At 38.0% G+C, this 16,385-nt stretch overlaps 2 protein-coding genes across 2 annotated transcripts; one reads left to right on the forward strand and one right to left on the reverse strand.

The window, feature by feature from the left end:
• Positions 1-662: 662 nt before the first annotated feature.
• Positions 663-1,412, reverse strand: LOC122651010 (protein DOG1-like 4). The gene has a single exon (XM_043844354.1). The coding sequence runs from the start codon at positions 1,410-1,412 to the stop codon at positions 669-671; it is 744 nt and encodes a 247-aa protein (XP_043700289.1). The 3' UTR covers positions 663-668.
• A 7,996-nt stretch (positions 1,413-9,408) lies between these two features.
• Positions 9,409-14,730, forward strand: LOC122650050 (histidine-containing phosphotransfer protein 1-like). The gene is made up of 6 exons (XM_043843347.1): positions 9,409-9,553; positions 9,953-10,083; positions 10,173-10,241; positions 11,268-11,339; positions 12,848-12,920; positions 14,508-14,730. Exons 1-6 carry the CDS (start codon positions 9,497-9,499, stop codon positions 14,547-14,549), a joined length of 444 nt encoding a protein of 147 aa, XP_043699282.1. The 5' UTR covers positions 9,409-9,496; the 3' UTR covers positions 14,550-14,730.
• Positions 14,731-16,385: the final 1,655 nt, after the last annotated feature.

The following is a 16,385-nucleotide window of genomic DNA, read 5'->3' on the forward strand; positions in this document are numbered from 1 at the left end:
CATTTGGTGAGATGTTATCTTATAGTTTAATCCATAATCTTAAAATGTTAAATACTTTTGTCAAACTTTTGTTCAATAAACAATTACATTCTAAACAAAAATTGTAAAAGGTAAAACATAACCTAACACATGACCGGTTGGGCTGGGCTCAGCCCAAGGCTTCAACCCTTGCGTAACCCGACCCTAACCCATGACTTGAAAATTTCAATCCTAATCCGCTCTCAGGGTTGAAAAATTTAAGTCCTGTTCAGGCTTAGGGCGAACTCAGGCAGACAGCTCGCACCCGTTAGATGTTACAGTTCCCCACAAAACACTCTTGGTATGGCGTGGGAGATAATCCCACACTGGCAGGGGAACCCTCTCTCATATATATAAGAATATCTTAATATCCCCCTTTCTTTCCCAATGATTCAGCCACGATAGTTTGTGCCCATTATAAACGTGAGGCTAAAGTGATGGTCCAAAAAACCAAATCCTTAGATTCCGGTCCAAACTCGGCTGACTTTATTAATCAAAAGCTAGACTTGGACATGGCGACCCAACTTCATTATATCTACTAGACTCGACACTGACCCATGCACTATACTTCTATTTATATGCATATGCTTGCATGCAGATGGACTCTCTTCTACAATCAAACCAAACGCTCGATCTAAATAACTCTTTTCTTAATCTTCCTTCTGGTTCTTCATGATCTTCCCATGATCTCTTCTCTTCCCAACTCTCCTCAACTGAATCTGTAACATAGCAATAGCCGCCATGAAATCCACAGATTGCAAAGGATTGAGAACTTCCAATACACCCTTCAAGGCCTTCAAACGAACACAATCGGCCATCTTCATTACATGTTCCAACCCAACCAACAACGAACTTAAAGTCACATCGACATACTTGTCCAACTCACCCACCACCTCACCGTTCTTGACCTGAGTAGAAAGCCGAGACAGATCCACCATTGGCTTGTCGGCAATACTCACTTGCTGTCTCTCCATCTCTCTATCCACCCTATCTTCTTCTATTTTGATCCGAATCCGAAGCTCCTGGATCTTATTCAGTTGTTCCTCGGTTATGTCGACGAGATTCGGACCGGGGATCCGGGTCTGGCGTAATGAGTTTATGAGACGGAAAACCATGGAAGGTTTCCAACCGGTTATCCAATGGTAAGCGTTCTCGAGAGGGGTGAACCAGGTGGGACAGAAGAAGCCCAGAACGTCGTCTTTGGCAGAAGCCCACTTGACAGTATAGTATTGTTTGTAGTGAGTCATCACTTTGGAGATGAGGGCTCGGTGGAGATGGGTATGGGAAGAAGGGTCCCTTGACACAGAGAGAAGTTCATTGAGATTGGCTTCATATTGGTTCACCCATTGCTCGTAGAAATCTGAGAACCTATCTTGAACTTGGCTCTTCTTCATTGCTTTTGCAGGTAAAAAAAATAAGTAGAGATGGGTATTTATTTATGTTGGAGATGGAAAGGGGGTGAAAGAAGGGGGAAAGGGGCCAGGTGGAGGATGGAAGGTCGACTATGGTGCACGTGGTTGGTGAGTTTAAGAAGTGAGTAGGCTTTTGCATGGCTTACGCGCATCACTCACAGACACACATTTGCACACATGACACACTCCTTCATCGCCAGTCAGCGCAGTGGGTTTCAAACATAAAGAATGCTCGGCGACAGAACGAGAGGAGCGACTGACTGAGTAATGCCACTTTTTGACTCCGTTGGAAGGGTTTTTGAAAGACTTGACTACGAACACTGCACCGGCCATCCTCCTCCTCCTCTGTGCCAAGTCACTGGTCGACCTTTACTATGCTTCGCGCGTGGACGGCATGAGAGAATCCATCACCACTTGGCTCCCATGCAGTCCGTCCGCATGCATTGACACCTGCCCGATCCCATCTAACCCAAAACTCAACTTGATAACTCGGTAGTGGGTTCCACACGAAATAGATTCTTGATGATCATCTATTTCCTCCTTTACCTCTGGCTGGAGGCAGAAATGATCATCCTATCCCCTGCCCAAACATACTGTCTAGGTGGATCCATTTTTTCAATTAGATGAAATGGAGAAAATGGAATCGATAATTTTCCCTCTTTCTCATAGTGCAAGTACGCAAACGGTTGGACTGTGGAGTGTGGAGCATAAAAGTTCCAAGTGAACCAAATTAACTGCGGTGAAATAGGGCCCACACGTGACTAAGACGAGGTCCTGGGGTTGAGCCGTTGAAGGCACTAAGCCCCATAGATGGTGACATGGGTGCAAACGGGAAAGCTTTGTTTTCAGTGAATTTTTTTTTTTTTTTTTGGTAAGGATTTTCAATGAAAGTTTAATACCAACGTATAGAGCCCAGCCCATTATAACTTTTGAGGCCTCAAGGCAGGTAGCAACCTTTGTTGTATGAATGGGTTCATGGGAATCTTTTATGGACTGCTTTCTTAATTGTATAAAAACATGGGAACAAGAATGCTACCTGATCGTGTGGACCCTTCGCCTAGACATAAGTGGGCGAAATGACCGCCTTGGGCCAACCCCATGGAGAGGTAAAAATCCTCCTACTCCCCATGATACTTGCACACTTGCTTCCATTGGCCCTCGTACTAATGCAAGGGCCACATGACCAAGTAGTGTTCCATTGCCCAAAAACATTTAGGTACGGTATAAACTGTTAACAAATATATGTGATGCGATCCATTGCTTCTTGAAGAATATTGTCAAATTTAAGGAACTCTCAAAATTTATGTAACTCTCCCCCAACCCAACACACATTAAAAAAGATAGATGATGTATTCACCATGGACTTTACGAACTGCTTAATTAATTACCTAGTTGTGCCTAGAGAGTTCGGTTTCTCTGCACGTACATGTGAGAGATAATCACCCGTTCGATTATTGACATTTACAAGGGAAGGAGGGGTATTTATGAAAACAAATTGAACAGGTGGTTACCTCTCAAATTTAAGTTCACTTGTACGTACGTGCATATGATCCATTCACGTGCTTGATGGAATTCCATCTTGGAATTTAGGGTAGATTTGTTGTCTCATATGTCACTCTATTCTTCAACCTAAGTGTAGAAACCTAGCTACCATAAAGCTTATATTTTTTTTGGTAAATGTTTCATAAAGCCTATAGATCCTCCATTGAGTTGGACTTGAAGTTCATTGTTCATATCATTACTTCCTTGACAAAGCAGCTCTCTTATGCAGACAGAGTTAACAAACACACGCGCATCATCATTCAATTTAAAAGTAGATATACTAACGACAACATCAAATAGGGTCACCTTCACTGGCATCTTGTCCTATCTTTGCCACCTTTCAAGTTTCTAATGGCTGGAATGGACTATCTATTCCCAAAACCATTTGGTTAATGAGAAAACCCTTTCAAAAGAGTTCCAAAAATAAGACTTCTTCAAAGATTCAAAACAAAAATCCAAGCTAGTGACCATTTCAAGATGTGATAATGATGGTGCATGCATGCATGTCACATTAAAATGGAAAGATATATATAACACAAGAATATTGTTTTCTTATATTTTGGGAGTTTGAATAAAGTTTCCCAAGTACCATTGAGTGAGGCATGAGGCATCTCCCCTTTTATGATTTCTTCCCTTCTTTCTTATCTTTCGTTTGCTTCCTTTCACATTTCCCAGTTTAAAGCAGCAAAGCAAAAGCTTACATTTAGGTACATCATTAGGTCACTTACCAGCCAAAAAGATTGACTACATGAAGGAGAAATTCCTCCATTGAATTGAACTCAAAAACAAAAAATAAACAGAGAACAAATAAAGATGTGTATTATTGAAATTCCATAAATAGTGTCCGTCCTATGACAGTCTATCAATGACATTTTTTTGACATTTTTTTCCCTAACCATCGCATAATAAATATTTAAAGTTGTCGTTGATCGTGTGAACACAAATGTAACAGACAACCGCATTAAGTTAGAAAGGAATGGAGAACTATAGCACAAGTATGGTGCACACAATTAATAGCTCCATTGGAACATTTTTGTTGCGATGGTCTAGGGCAAAAATATCAAAAATATACCCACTAGAGGTGAGGATCTAACACAATGTTTAGCACATTTCAATAATTCATATATTTATTTGAGTATTTCAATTGATGAACGATTGAGAACATTACTTTTTAAATGGTACGTAACCCATTTTTAGATAAAAGACCCAGTTTTTATGCACATCCATGCATGTATTTACACCAGTACATAGTCGTACCTTACAACCATTGGATGGGATGGAGGAACAAAAGTATAATTACCCATCCTTCTCCCAACCATTAGTTGTTGGGAGTAGCTCTATGGTGTAAGCACCCATCTGCATTCCCCACTTGATCACGTACTTGATTCCTTTTGCCTCCGCTTCTTGTGCACATCTTACGAAATTATAATCCATAAAAGTATTTATAATGTATACATTTTGAGCAATGACTAATGCCCATCCTACTTCATTGTCGTCTTTTTATTTATTTTTTTTTATCAAAACTCTCATCTATGATAATAATTGGATGACTACCATGAGACAAAGTTAGTGATTGTAAAAGGTTTAGGGGGGGCTATTTGTATTAGTATGGCTATAAGGATGGTCATACTAACACGAATAGCTTCTTATATCAAATTTAAACGCTGCACTTTAGTTTTTAACTTTATTGAGAAGATATTCTTGTTAGGGGTGTTCAAGAATGATTTTTGACAATTTGATTGAAAAATAACGAGCGTATCTCACCGATTGAAATTTTTGAGAATAATTAAGGTGATGGGGTAGAAATCTTTTTGCCTCTAATCATGACTTATACTTGAGCATGCGGAATTTCCTCATAAAGATCAATAGAAATCAATAATACACTATTACATGCATTTATATAGGGCATCCTATCATGTAGTTATTTATGGTAATGAGTATAGTTATCTAGTCTTTACCCCCCAAAAAAAATATTATACTTATTTAGTAGTTAGTATAGTTAAATTAGGAGTTGTATGGGAGGTTACCTTAGTAGTGTGTACGTGGTTAACCAGTTATATGTAATTTACTTGTAACTTTTTGCAAATCATATAAATAGACTTAAAGAGGAAAGGAATGTAGACTTTGAAGACAAAAATGATTCCTTTCAATTTTCGTATGGGAAGGAGGTCTGGCTTCCTCAATTAAGCCAGAGACGTTACAATTTCGTCCGTAAAGCTTTTATTCTTTTTCCCCCTTATTTTATCTCCTTTCTTTTATATCCTATTTTCTCTGTTTCTAATCTTATCTTCTATCCCTACTATGCATGTATCATACACATTTCGCATTTCATATACACCGATGTGATTAAATGAGAAGCCATCCAATTTTCCTTTTATTTCTCCTTTGATATTTTTCTAGATCTTCTTGTTTCACATTTGGAAAGTATATGATACTAATGAATTGGTCCCAAAAAGGTATTACAGTTGATAACACTAACCATAATAGTTGTCAACATTGATAATATGATCAATCTCAAATTGTTGTTGACAACCATAGTTGTCAAGGCTTCGCCTAGGCGTCCAAGCGTCTTGGATGTTTTGATCGTTTTGCGTCTGAATCTCCTCCAATGCCTTGGGTCACCTAGACGCCACGACAACTAATGACAACTACTATTATTTTTGTAAATTAAATTCCTTATAACAAAAATTATTAAAATCATAATGAAAATCGCTATAAATCAAGCATCTAACCCAAGCCAAACAAATCAGGTATTGGAAACTATTATTCCACAGACCATTGTTTTTTTTTTTACCCCAAATATTCTCTGGGACCCAGGGGAGCCCCTAGACTTTTATTAGAAAAACGTATCAACAAAGAAAACACGGGGGGGACTTAGCCCGCCTTACCCCAAGCCCAACTATTACCTGAATCTCTTTGGCACTCACAAAAAACCAACCCAAAAATACAAGGTGCGACTCGAGCATTACAGTCTAAAAACGGGTAGGTCTGCCTTATCCTCTCTGATGATACGAGAGAGGCTAGGAGGGAGCTCCCTTATAGAATGAAACAAGCTATTATTCCGTGTCTTGCAAGCCCAATTGGCAAGGAAATCAGCTGCACGATTACCCTCCCTATAGGAAAACGCCACCGTCGCTTCTAGTTGATCCACCAGATGGATTACCTCAGAGAACCAGTACCAGCATTTCCAAATCCTGCATTCTTTTGAAGAAATGAACTGAATAATGCACTTGGAATCCGAACATACATGACATCCATAAAAGCCCTTGCTTGCACAGATCCTTAGACCATTCAGCATCGCTCTCATTTCAGCTTCAACATTAGAGCACTCCCCGTAATGATTTGCAAAGGCCAAAACCAGTGAACCCGAGCTGTCCCTGATGATCCCTCCCCCTTCACTTAGCCCCGGGTTCCCTTTACTGGCACCATCTACATTGATTTTCACCCCACTAAATGGAGGGCACCAGTAGATGGGGCGGGGCATTCTGATCTTGGTACGGGGGTGTTTGATGTTAAGGACTTGAAGAGCTAACTCCTCTCTCATACTATCAGCCTTCTCTGAAAATCCAGGCAGCGGTACTTCATTAAGCCATTGAACAATCTTCCAAACTATCATGTTCACAGACCTAGCTCCATTCCCATGGCGTCTATTATTTCGTTCACGCCACAATTCCCAAATGATAAAGGAGGGCAGAATCCCTATGAGGAAAGTGAAAATATTCTTGAAAGATCCTTTGGCATGCCAAAACGCTACTCTTACCTTCTGATTTTGAGTGGGGATGATCTGAATATCAAAGAGATCTCCAAAGTACCTCCAGACCTTAGAGGCTGTAACACCACAAACCAACACATGCGTCGACGTTTCCTGCTGACGGTGTTGGAAACACCAACATTTTGAAGCCAGCGGAATCCCTGTACGCATGACTGAATCATCAGTGGCTATGCTACCAGTGATAACTTGCCAGAAGAAGTACCCAATTTTGGTGGGTACAGTACCATTCCAAATCCATTTTGCATAGTGAACTGAGGGATGCTCTCTGCGAATAGTGTTCCAAGCCGACTTGAGAGTGAACAGCCCATCACTAGTAGGCGACCAAATCAAACGATCCTCCCTAGCCGAAAGCATTAACCTGGTATTAGAAACTTTCAGGCGCACCCTGTCATTGTCAATTCTGTCTAGCACCGTTGAGTCCCAAGACTCATCATCCTGCATCGCTTCTTTAACACATAGATCAACATCAACTTGAAGAGCTCCATCCACGAAGTCGATCAACGGGCCCTCTCCACACCAATTGTCCAACCAAAACAGCACTTTTCCTTGCCCCACAGGCCATTGTTAGTTGTTTCTTGTTGACGATATTAAGACTCGTTCTCAGATGGATTCCATCTAAGACATTAATTAGAACAAAGATACATATCTATAGATATCAAGTTTTTAGTATTATTGCTTTAAATAGTCTCAAAGAATCTTAGAAAAGTTTGGAACTCTAGAAAGTAACTTTATGATTAGATGCTCAAAAATCATTTGTTTACCTTAATTTCTTATCCTTGAACCCTTTTAGGTTTGACCTTTTTTATTTATTTATTTTTAATGGATAGACCCCAAGGAGAGTTGAATTCTTGATCTCTTCATTTTGAGGATTTATTGGTCTTTACCAAATGAAAAAAAATGTTTTAGTTACTAATGCTTGGAAAATGTTATACATGTTATGCCATTGGGGCTACACTTAACACATAGTTTTTCATTTTTTCATCCAAAGACGTTATACCTTTGCCCGTAAACCTATTTATCATTTCCCCCCCTATTTTATCTCCTTGCTTTTCTGCTCTATTTTCTCTCTTTCTAATCTTATATTGTATCCCAATTGTACATGTATCATACACAATCCATATTTCATATACATTGTCACTGATGCGATTAAATGAGAAGCCATCCAATTTTCCTTTCTTCAATTTCCTTTTATTTCTCCTTTGATTTTTTTCTAGAGTCTTCTTGTTTCACATTTGGAAATGATATGATATTAATGAATTGGTCCCAAAAAGATATTACAGTCGATAACACTAACCATAATAGTTGTCAACATTTATAATATGATCAATTTAAAATTATTGTTGACAACCATAGTTGTCAAGGCATTGCCTAGGCGTCAAGCGCCTTGGACGCCTTGCATTTGAATCTCCTCCAATGCCTTGGGTCGCATAGACACCATGACAACTAATGAAAACTACTGCTATTTTTGTAAATGAAATTCCTTATAACAAAAATTATTAAAATCGTAATGAAAAATCACTTACAAATCAAGCATCTAACCCAAACCAAACAAATCCAGGTATTGGGAACTATTATTCCGTAGGTTTGGGCCATTGTTAGTTGTTCCTTGTTACAGAAATTAAAACTTGTTTTCAGATGGGTTCCATCTAAGAGATTAATTAGAACAAAGATACACATATTTAGATATCAAGTTCGTGTACCATTATATTAAATAACCTCGAAGAATCTTGGAAAAATTTGGAACTCTAGAAAGTAACATTTGGATTAGATGCTTAAAAATCATTTGTTTACCTTAATTTCTTATCCTTGAACTCTTTTCAGGTTTGACCTTTTTTATTTTTATTTTTATTTTTTTTATAGATAGAGCTCAAGGAGAGTTGAACTCTTGACCTCTTCATTGTGAGGAGTTGGTCTTTGTCAAATGAGAAAATGTTTGAAATATATTATATATAGTTTTCTTTTTCCTTTTTGTCTTAACCACAATCTAGAAACAATGGAAATATATGTTTTGCAGTGTCCAAATCTGGCGGTGCATTGCAATGCAAGCCTGAGAGCTCGAGCTCGCATCATTGGATGAAACTTCTTCCACGTGTTGAGCTCTCAGGCCGCACTACAGTGCTTCATCAGATACCCGCACTCCAAAGGATTTTATTCCAGAAACGACCATTTAGACAAAAAATAGTGGTACTCTCGTTATTAAGTGTGAATGATAGGGCAATAAAATGACTTATGCCCCACAGACCAACTGTTTTCTGGTCAATTGCCTTTTCAATATTCGCGCAGAAGGTTTTTAATATCCGAAGAACCCAATGAATCATCTGGTTTTTTTGGTCGGATTGACTCTTAAGTGACCAACCGGATCAAAGTCAAAGATTTGGGACAAGTAAAATCTTGGTGTGAGATTGTATCATGGGAAACCGGTCGAACCGTATTATTGCGAAAATGGTCCGACCGAAAAGTCCGGTTTAATAACTATCAATTTGAAAAAAGGGAGAGGGGGAGAGGGAGTGGTGGTGAGGAGGTGATGGTGGTGTCCAAAGCCCCAAAATCTTTCGAGAATCAAAACTTTTGGCAGTTCTTAAATACTCGAAAAACGAAAACGAATTTTCCCTTAAAAAGAAAAATGTGTCCTCTGTCGTTGTCCTAAAATTTGCGACTATAAATCAACCAATTCTCACTGCTTTCTTTGTTCATCGTCTCTTTCTTTTGCTCTTTCATCTTCTTTTCAGCTTCGTTTGAAGTGTTGGAAAAAATGGCTGAGCGTTGCAAACAAGTGCTTAAGAGTTTCGTGCAGTCCATGTACGACGAGGTAACCAATCTATCCCCCCTCGTTAAGAAGAACTTCTGTCTTTCTGGAGCTTATTCTGGAAAGTATCTACCCTTCTCTTCATTTTTGTTTCGCATTCTATGGTTCTATGGTTTACAGATTTGAAGTTTTTCCTGCAAGTTATTGGGTTTGTTACTCTGTCTCTCCCACCCCTTTTGTTGCTCGAGTTTCTTCTTTAGCATTCATGGGCATTGGATGTTTTCTTTTGTTTTCGCTTGTTCTCTGTTTTTTCTTTCTTTTTTTAAATAATAAGTGGGCTTTTGATTAAGCTTGTATGATGAAAGTGTTGAATTTAGTTAGACAAATTCTTTGATTTTGGAGGGTATTCTCAAAATTTTGGCTACGTTTGTTGGTGATACTTGTTCATGTTATGTAATGCAGGGAATATTGGACCTCCAATTTGCTCAGCTTCAAGCATTGCAGGATGAAAGCAATCCTTCCTTTGTAACTGATGTGATCAAGTTGTTCATCCAGGACGCTGGAAAGATCATTATGGAATTGAACAGATATCTGTACTTCCCCTCCTTACATCTTTTGGTGGTGTTTGACTTAACTGACTGGTTTATTAATTTAGTTTTGTTTGTGTTTAATCCATTGGAAGGAGTGCACGAGTGGTTGATTTCCAAGGGATGTTCTCATATGTTCACCAGCTCAAAGGGAGCAGCTCAAGGTAATATGCAGGTTAATTGTCCAACCAAGTATTGTAAAGTGAGCTTGAATGGCATCTTTTTCAAGTCCAACTAAATAAGAAAATGCATGAGAAATTCTTAAAGATGTATGTGTGCTATTGAATTTTATATGTTTAGCATCTGACATCCAGAAGTTTCAGGACTAACAAGGTGACAAATCTCAGGGATTAACTTAATAAAAGGTTTTCCCAATAGGTTGTTTGTTCACAACTATATATTTAGATTGATCTCTCGTTCATGTTCAGACAGAAAATGGTACATGCCATGTATTTAAAAAAGAAGTCTGATGGTTTTTATCATGCATTGGGTCGTTTACTGATTTACCAGATCTCCTAGGTGAGAACCATCTTTTTTGCCCCATCCTTTGGCATATATGCCACATGCATATCTGTAGGAAGAAAGGAAATAAGTTAAAGATGCTGATTTTCTGTCCTAATAATCTGATAGTCATATTCTATGAAGCCTATGATGTTCAATGTTTTGGTTCATTTTTCCTCTGCTAACCATTGATGTTTTTCTACCAAAAAACAAAAAAAAACCATTGATGATTCAGTGGAAATTCTTGATATATCATTCCCTCCCCCCCTTGTAATCCATAGTCATTGAGCTTTTTGTAATTGCATCATTAGCAGCTTCTATGGTATTTCTGATAATTATCAATTTAAAGAGTTGACAAAATCTTGTGTAATTGATACTTTGTCTGACCAATATTAGGCATTATGTTTTCATACCTAAAAAAAAAAGATTTTGTTTAAAGAATTTCAACAAAGTACAAATGGTACAGAAGAAACTTCCAGCAAAGAGTAGCCCTTTGAACCTTTTGCATATTTTAATCAAATTAAAAGAATCTACTTAATTAGATGCCTGAAAACATCTGATTTGGTTCATTCTGGCCTCGAAATTTCTTAAGTGGCATTTGAACAATGAAGGAGAGATGGTTTTACATATCCTACCAGATCATAATTATAAACTCTATCTTACTTGGTGTTCTGTATTTGGTGATACAGTATTGGGGCTCAGCTCGTCAGAGACGCCTGCGATGAACTTCGCCAAGCTTGTGATGCCAATTATAAGGAGGGGTAAGAAGTTCCTATTCTTATCACTTAGTTGTCAATATTTTTCTCTAAGCTTTACAGAGTTTTTTCACCTATAAGTGCCTTCTGTAGTTATAATACATTGCTAAGGTGCCATAATTTCAGTACAATTGTTAATATTTTCTTTGTTCTTTATATTTTATGTATAATTTTTCAAATTTTTTGGATATTCTCTGTATTTTCAATATTGAACCCTATTCTCTTGTAGTAGTAAATCAGAGAATGAGTACTGAACTAGTAATGTTAATTCATATCTTAGAATGGCATGGTTGTATTACACTAGATTGTAAAAACTTCTGTTGGAGAATAGTGAAGTTTTCCATCGGCACTTCTCCAATCTTTGATTGTTAATGAAATAAGTAGTGGACTTGTACTTTTTTGGGGTTCAATACCTCTAAGATGGAATTCTAAGTGGTCTACATTCTATTACTTAAAATTATATTATGGGGCTAGTTGAGATATCATGACTGCAGTCGACACATTTTCCTTATGTCCCTTCTGTTTAATAACCAAATGTTGCAGATCAGAAGACTTCCTTCCCCATATACAAAATATGCTTGTTTACACCTTAGTACCTTACTGTTTGATGAATCTGATTAATCCAGGCACCGTGGAATATTAATCCTGTGTATTTATTAATGTCAAATTCCTTCCCCTTGAACTGCATCTTTCATGAGTTTAATGTAATGGTGTGCATCCCTTGTTGTTCTCCCAAGGAACTTGAACACAGAGGTTTTCCGTACTTCAAAGATGAAGTTCTGAAATAATGGAGGAAAGACTATGATGCTCCCTTATATCATTGACCTTGAAAAGATGGCACTTCAGTCTCAAGAGATAGAACTATTCTATATCTTGCTTCCAGCAGAATGTGGCTTGAAGGGTTGACCAGCTGAGCCAGCTCAAATAGCACACTTCCTCTAACATGTCTTCCTCATCTGTTGTATAGGAAGCAGACCTATTATGGAAGTGGAAATTATGGACTCTTTCCTGGTGCACCCTTTTTAACCTGCCCATCTCCTTCCATCATATGGGTTTGTTGGCTTGGGTATGAGTCCTGACCTGACGGGCTAGTATATCCCCCTTAGCTTTTATCCCAATTTTGTCTTCCCCCCTCTCTGGGGCTGACTGGTGACCCTTCAAACGTGCCTAGCCACACAAGCCCACACGGTAGCCTGATTAAGATGTTTTATTATGCAAAATTAAACTAAAATGTTCTTATATTTTATTTTTAAATTTTTCCCTGACACTAGAACCTGCCTGATCATAAATAGGCTGGTCTGTTTGCATGACTATGCTTTTTTGGGCATAAATTACATGGCACCCCGGCTCAACCATCCTGGATCCAACAATGGAGGCCCCACAATGCATTGGAGCCCATGTGAGCAAACTCCTTTGCAGTGGTGGTCAAAATTCTCATATATTTTGTTTGTCATAAATACAGAACATCAGGGATCCTCCCAGTAATATCCTTCTTGTATGTGTTACACTTTTAGGTGTATCCGGGCTCTAAACAAGATCAATAATGAATACCAGCGTTTGCGAGCTAAATTCCACACCATTATTCAGGTAATACAATGATGTGCCTTTGTAGTTTTTTCTGGACTTCTAATTTTTGTGAAAATATGAACATATCTAAAAAATTCCCTCTTCCCCCCCCCCCCCACCTTTTCTCTTCCTTGATTGATAATGTTTTTTATGTTCTTTTGACAAGGTTCTTAAAAGAGAAAATATAAATTACCCAAAGACAGTTTTTGTTTTTTGGCAGACGAACCAAAGAATCATATATATACAGTGGTTACAGTGTGGTAAGGATGTGCCTCATGCAAGGGGGGGGGGGGGGGAGGTGTCCAGCCTACCAGTCAACATGTCTACATTGGGCATCTATGCTAATACTGAGTCAGTAGGATAACTATAACCATCCAATCCCTAATACTCTTTTGGGATGTCAAAACATGCGAAATAAATGATAATGAATTGATGCTCATTTAAATAGATTGACATTTAGAGGACTAGAGGTCATCTAGGTGGGACCTGTTAAGAAGCTTGGCCATTCCTCTCAGCCATGTGGGCCCTATCCTCAACTGCCCCTTCAGAAATTCCAAACTTGCCTTATGTTTACTACTTATCTGAATGTAGCTCAACATGGAACTCTATGATGGTATTTTTTCTGCTTTATTTATATGGAATTAGTTTGTCTATTCTATATATTGGATTTTTTTCAGCGCTAACTGTTAATAGATGTAGTAGGTGACCTTTGATGCAAGGTAAAGGTTTTATAAAGCAGAAAGATCAAGAGGGAAAAGCCCAAGGCAGAATTTGAGATTCTATTCAAACAGTACCTTTTTAATAAAGCTGAAAGATGTTGTGATATAACTACAAAGGAAGTTATTTAGATTTTAGATTGAATAAGTTTGATTAATTTCATTTACAACAAACTTTACCCTTTTTAATCATTGTGATTATTCTAATGCCTTTTGTTTTAGATTTAACTGCATAAATCCCATGGCACAAAGTCATCAGTTCAGTTCAACTCACTAAGTCTTGTGGCTCCTAGTCTAACTATTTGGGATCATCTATGCTGGTCTTGTTCTGCTATACTGCTTTATTTAATGCCATACCTTACGATGACACAAATCATCGGAAGGAAATGGTAACATTACAATTATCTTTATTATTTTAAATTTTTAATGTGTCTACTGAAAATAGATAACATACAGAATTTAAATTAGCCATGCCTGAAGTGAACTAAGCCTGTCTTGACTTGTCTCATCATCCATGAAATTGAACATGGTTGCGGCCCATTATAGATCTAGGAAAGTTGGCTTGTTTGTAAGCCAATTGGAGAGGGTTTTGAACTTTCAATCCATGATCTCATTGTTGATTTGGTCCACAGGCTGAACCTTTCTGCATATCTGTTGTGTATTAGATGAGTTACAAATCCAAAATACTGGTCTGATTGTGTTCTGGGAATTGGTTTATTAAGGAACTTCCTTGAGCCTTTTGAGATTTTAACCTTTTTAAGAACAATTTTAATGGGGCTGTCTCAAGGAATTAGTTAGTTAGTTAATTATTTACTGGTGTATTTAGATTAAATTGACTAGAGATTGCCAGTTGCTTGTTCTAACAATTTTTTTTCTGGGCTATTGGATGCAGCTGGAGGAAACAATACTTTCCTATAGTGGTCGAGGGCGGTAGAGACTGAACTGGTGTTCTTTTGCACCACCCTTTATCAATGAAGTACTAGAGAATCAGGTCACTGGTTGTTTCTCTAAAGTTATATGCTTAGTATGATGTAAATAATTTGTTTCCAACTATTATGATTTTTAAAGGAATTAGATGGCGTATGTAAATTTGGACAAAGGAAGATGGTTTCTGTGAACCTTGTTATTATATATAGAGGATGAAAAAACCTAAAGAATAAGAGTGTGTGCAAGAGCATTTGCCTGAATGAGATTTTTTAGTTCATTGGGGGCTGAGCGGTAACTTCGAGCGGTCATGTGTCTAGGCACGTGAAGGTTGGCTCAAGTAAGCATTTTCGTATCCATCAAATATGTGCAGCTGTGTGTGTCCAAGAGACTTGTACTCTGCCTCTGTATTCGACTGAGAAACTGTAGACTGTTTCTTTGATGTCTGCCAAAGAAAATACATAAGCCATTGGTAGAACTCCAATGTAGGTCACTGGTCCAATCTGCATCAGAGAAAGAATGGATTACAAATAGATAGATGACCAATCAAAGAAAATGCCAAGGGTAGAAGTGGCTCTGAGATAACTCAAGACACATTTGATATAAGTGGCGAAATGAGCTATTGCTGTTGGGAGTAATAGGGTTTTATAGCTCAACATTCGTTGCCCAGGACCTTGAGTGTGTCTTCATATATCCTAGTGTGTGAACCAATAAGAATAGTTTCATCAACTTACAGAAATAAGATGATGCGAAAATATAAGGAAAAGGTTCTCTGAGCAGCCTGGGAGTGTATGCTAGCACTCTCTCTCTCTCTCTCTCTCACACACACACACACACACATGAAATGACATTGGATCTAAGTTGGAATCTGAACTAGTGAACCACACATTGAGATCTAGACAAAGATCTGTTTTAAGCACGTAGGGCCTGATCCCTTTCCTCTATATCAAGTTGAACTTAGATGCTTTTCCCTCCCCGCTGAATATGCCTTAGATGCCCTTTTCCCTTCCACTACTGAATGGAATCTGCTTGTGAAAGTGGTAGTGAATATATGGATTAAAAATTAGAATGATTCATTGTCAACCATGACTCCATAAAGAGAATCGAATCATGTTAGAATGGCTGCAACCCTTGCTGCTATATTTTAATTAATTAGTAAAGAAGGTCTTAAACCTACACATTAATTGTTTCCGGTTTGTGTTTGTATATTGACCAAAGCACTAATTGTGACTCTTATTTATTTTTCTTCCCCCCCGCCCTGTTTTCTAATCCCTTCTTCTTTGTAATTCCTCGGACCTAGCTTTCCCTTACCATCATTATTTGGTTTTTTCAAATGATCCAGACCTGTTTTTTAATCCCTTCCTCTCTTGTCACGCCTTAAAAGTTAATCTTAAAGGGTGACCGAGCTTAGTGCCTAAGCATGTGCTTTTGGAATTCTCTCTCTTTCACACACACACAAAAGGGTAGTGAACCAATCACTACCCTTTGTGTAATAATAGATCAATTTGGCTCTCGTGCATATATACTCCTAAATGCATTATAAATGTATAAACATAAACCCAGTTAGCATATGATTAAATATTTGGAAAATTTTTTCTTTGAGTATTTTGTCCAAATATTTTGAGATTTAATTATGTGAAAGATAGATGGCTAAAATTAAGTTAGGAAGGGATGAAGCCATGAAAGCCATTTTTGGACCGAGGTTTCCTGCACCCACGGACAAGGGACACGGAGGGGCATGGATAGTATTGCGATCTTAGGATAGATATTAATGATCCTAAGATGGTGGTTGACCGTTGACTCTCCATCTTACTTGTGAAGGCAAATTTCCCCTTTTATTTGTAAG

The sequence above is a fragment of the Telopea speciosissima genome, chromosome 2, assembly GCF_018873765.1.
Source record: "Telopea speciosissima isolate NSW1024214 ecotype Mountain lineage chromosome 2, Tspe_v1, whole genome shotgun sequence".
NCBI classification, from domain to species: Eukaryota; Viridiplantae; Streptophyta; class Magnoliopsida; order Proteales; family Proteaceae; genus Telopea; species Telopea speciosissima.

What these genes read in the sequence shown, in the direction of transcription:
- LOC122651010 (XM_043844354.1), bottom strand. Translation starts at nt 1,412, where the DNA reads ATGAAGAAGAGCCAAGTTCAAGATAGGTTCTCAGATTTCTACGAGCAA.
- LOC122650050 (XM_043843347.1), top strand. Translation starts at nt 9,497, where the DNA reads ATGGCTGAGCGTTGCAAACAAGTGCTTAAGAGTTTCGTGCAGTCCATG. An exon ending in GATGCCAATTATAAGGAGGG is followed by an intron (nt 11,340 to 12,847) that starts GTAAGAAGTTCC and finishes TTACACTTTTAG; the next exon opens with GTGTATCCGGGCTCTAAACA. An exon ending in AATTCCACACCATTATTCAG is followed by an intron (nt 12,921 to 14,507) that starts GTAATACAATGA and finishes TATTGGATGCAG; the next exon opens with CTGGAGGAAACAATACTTTC.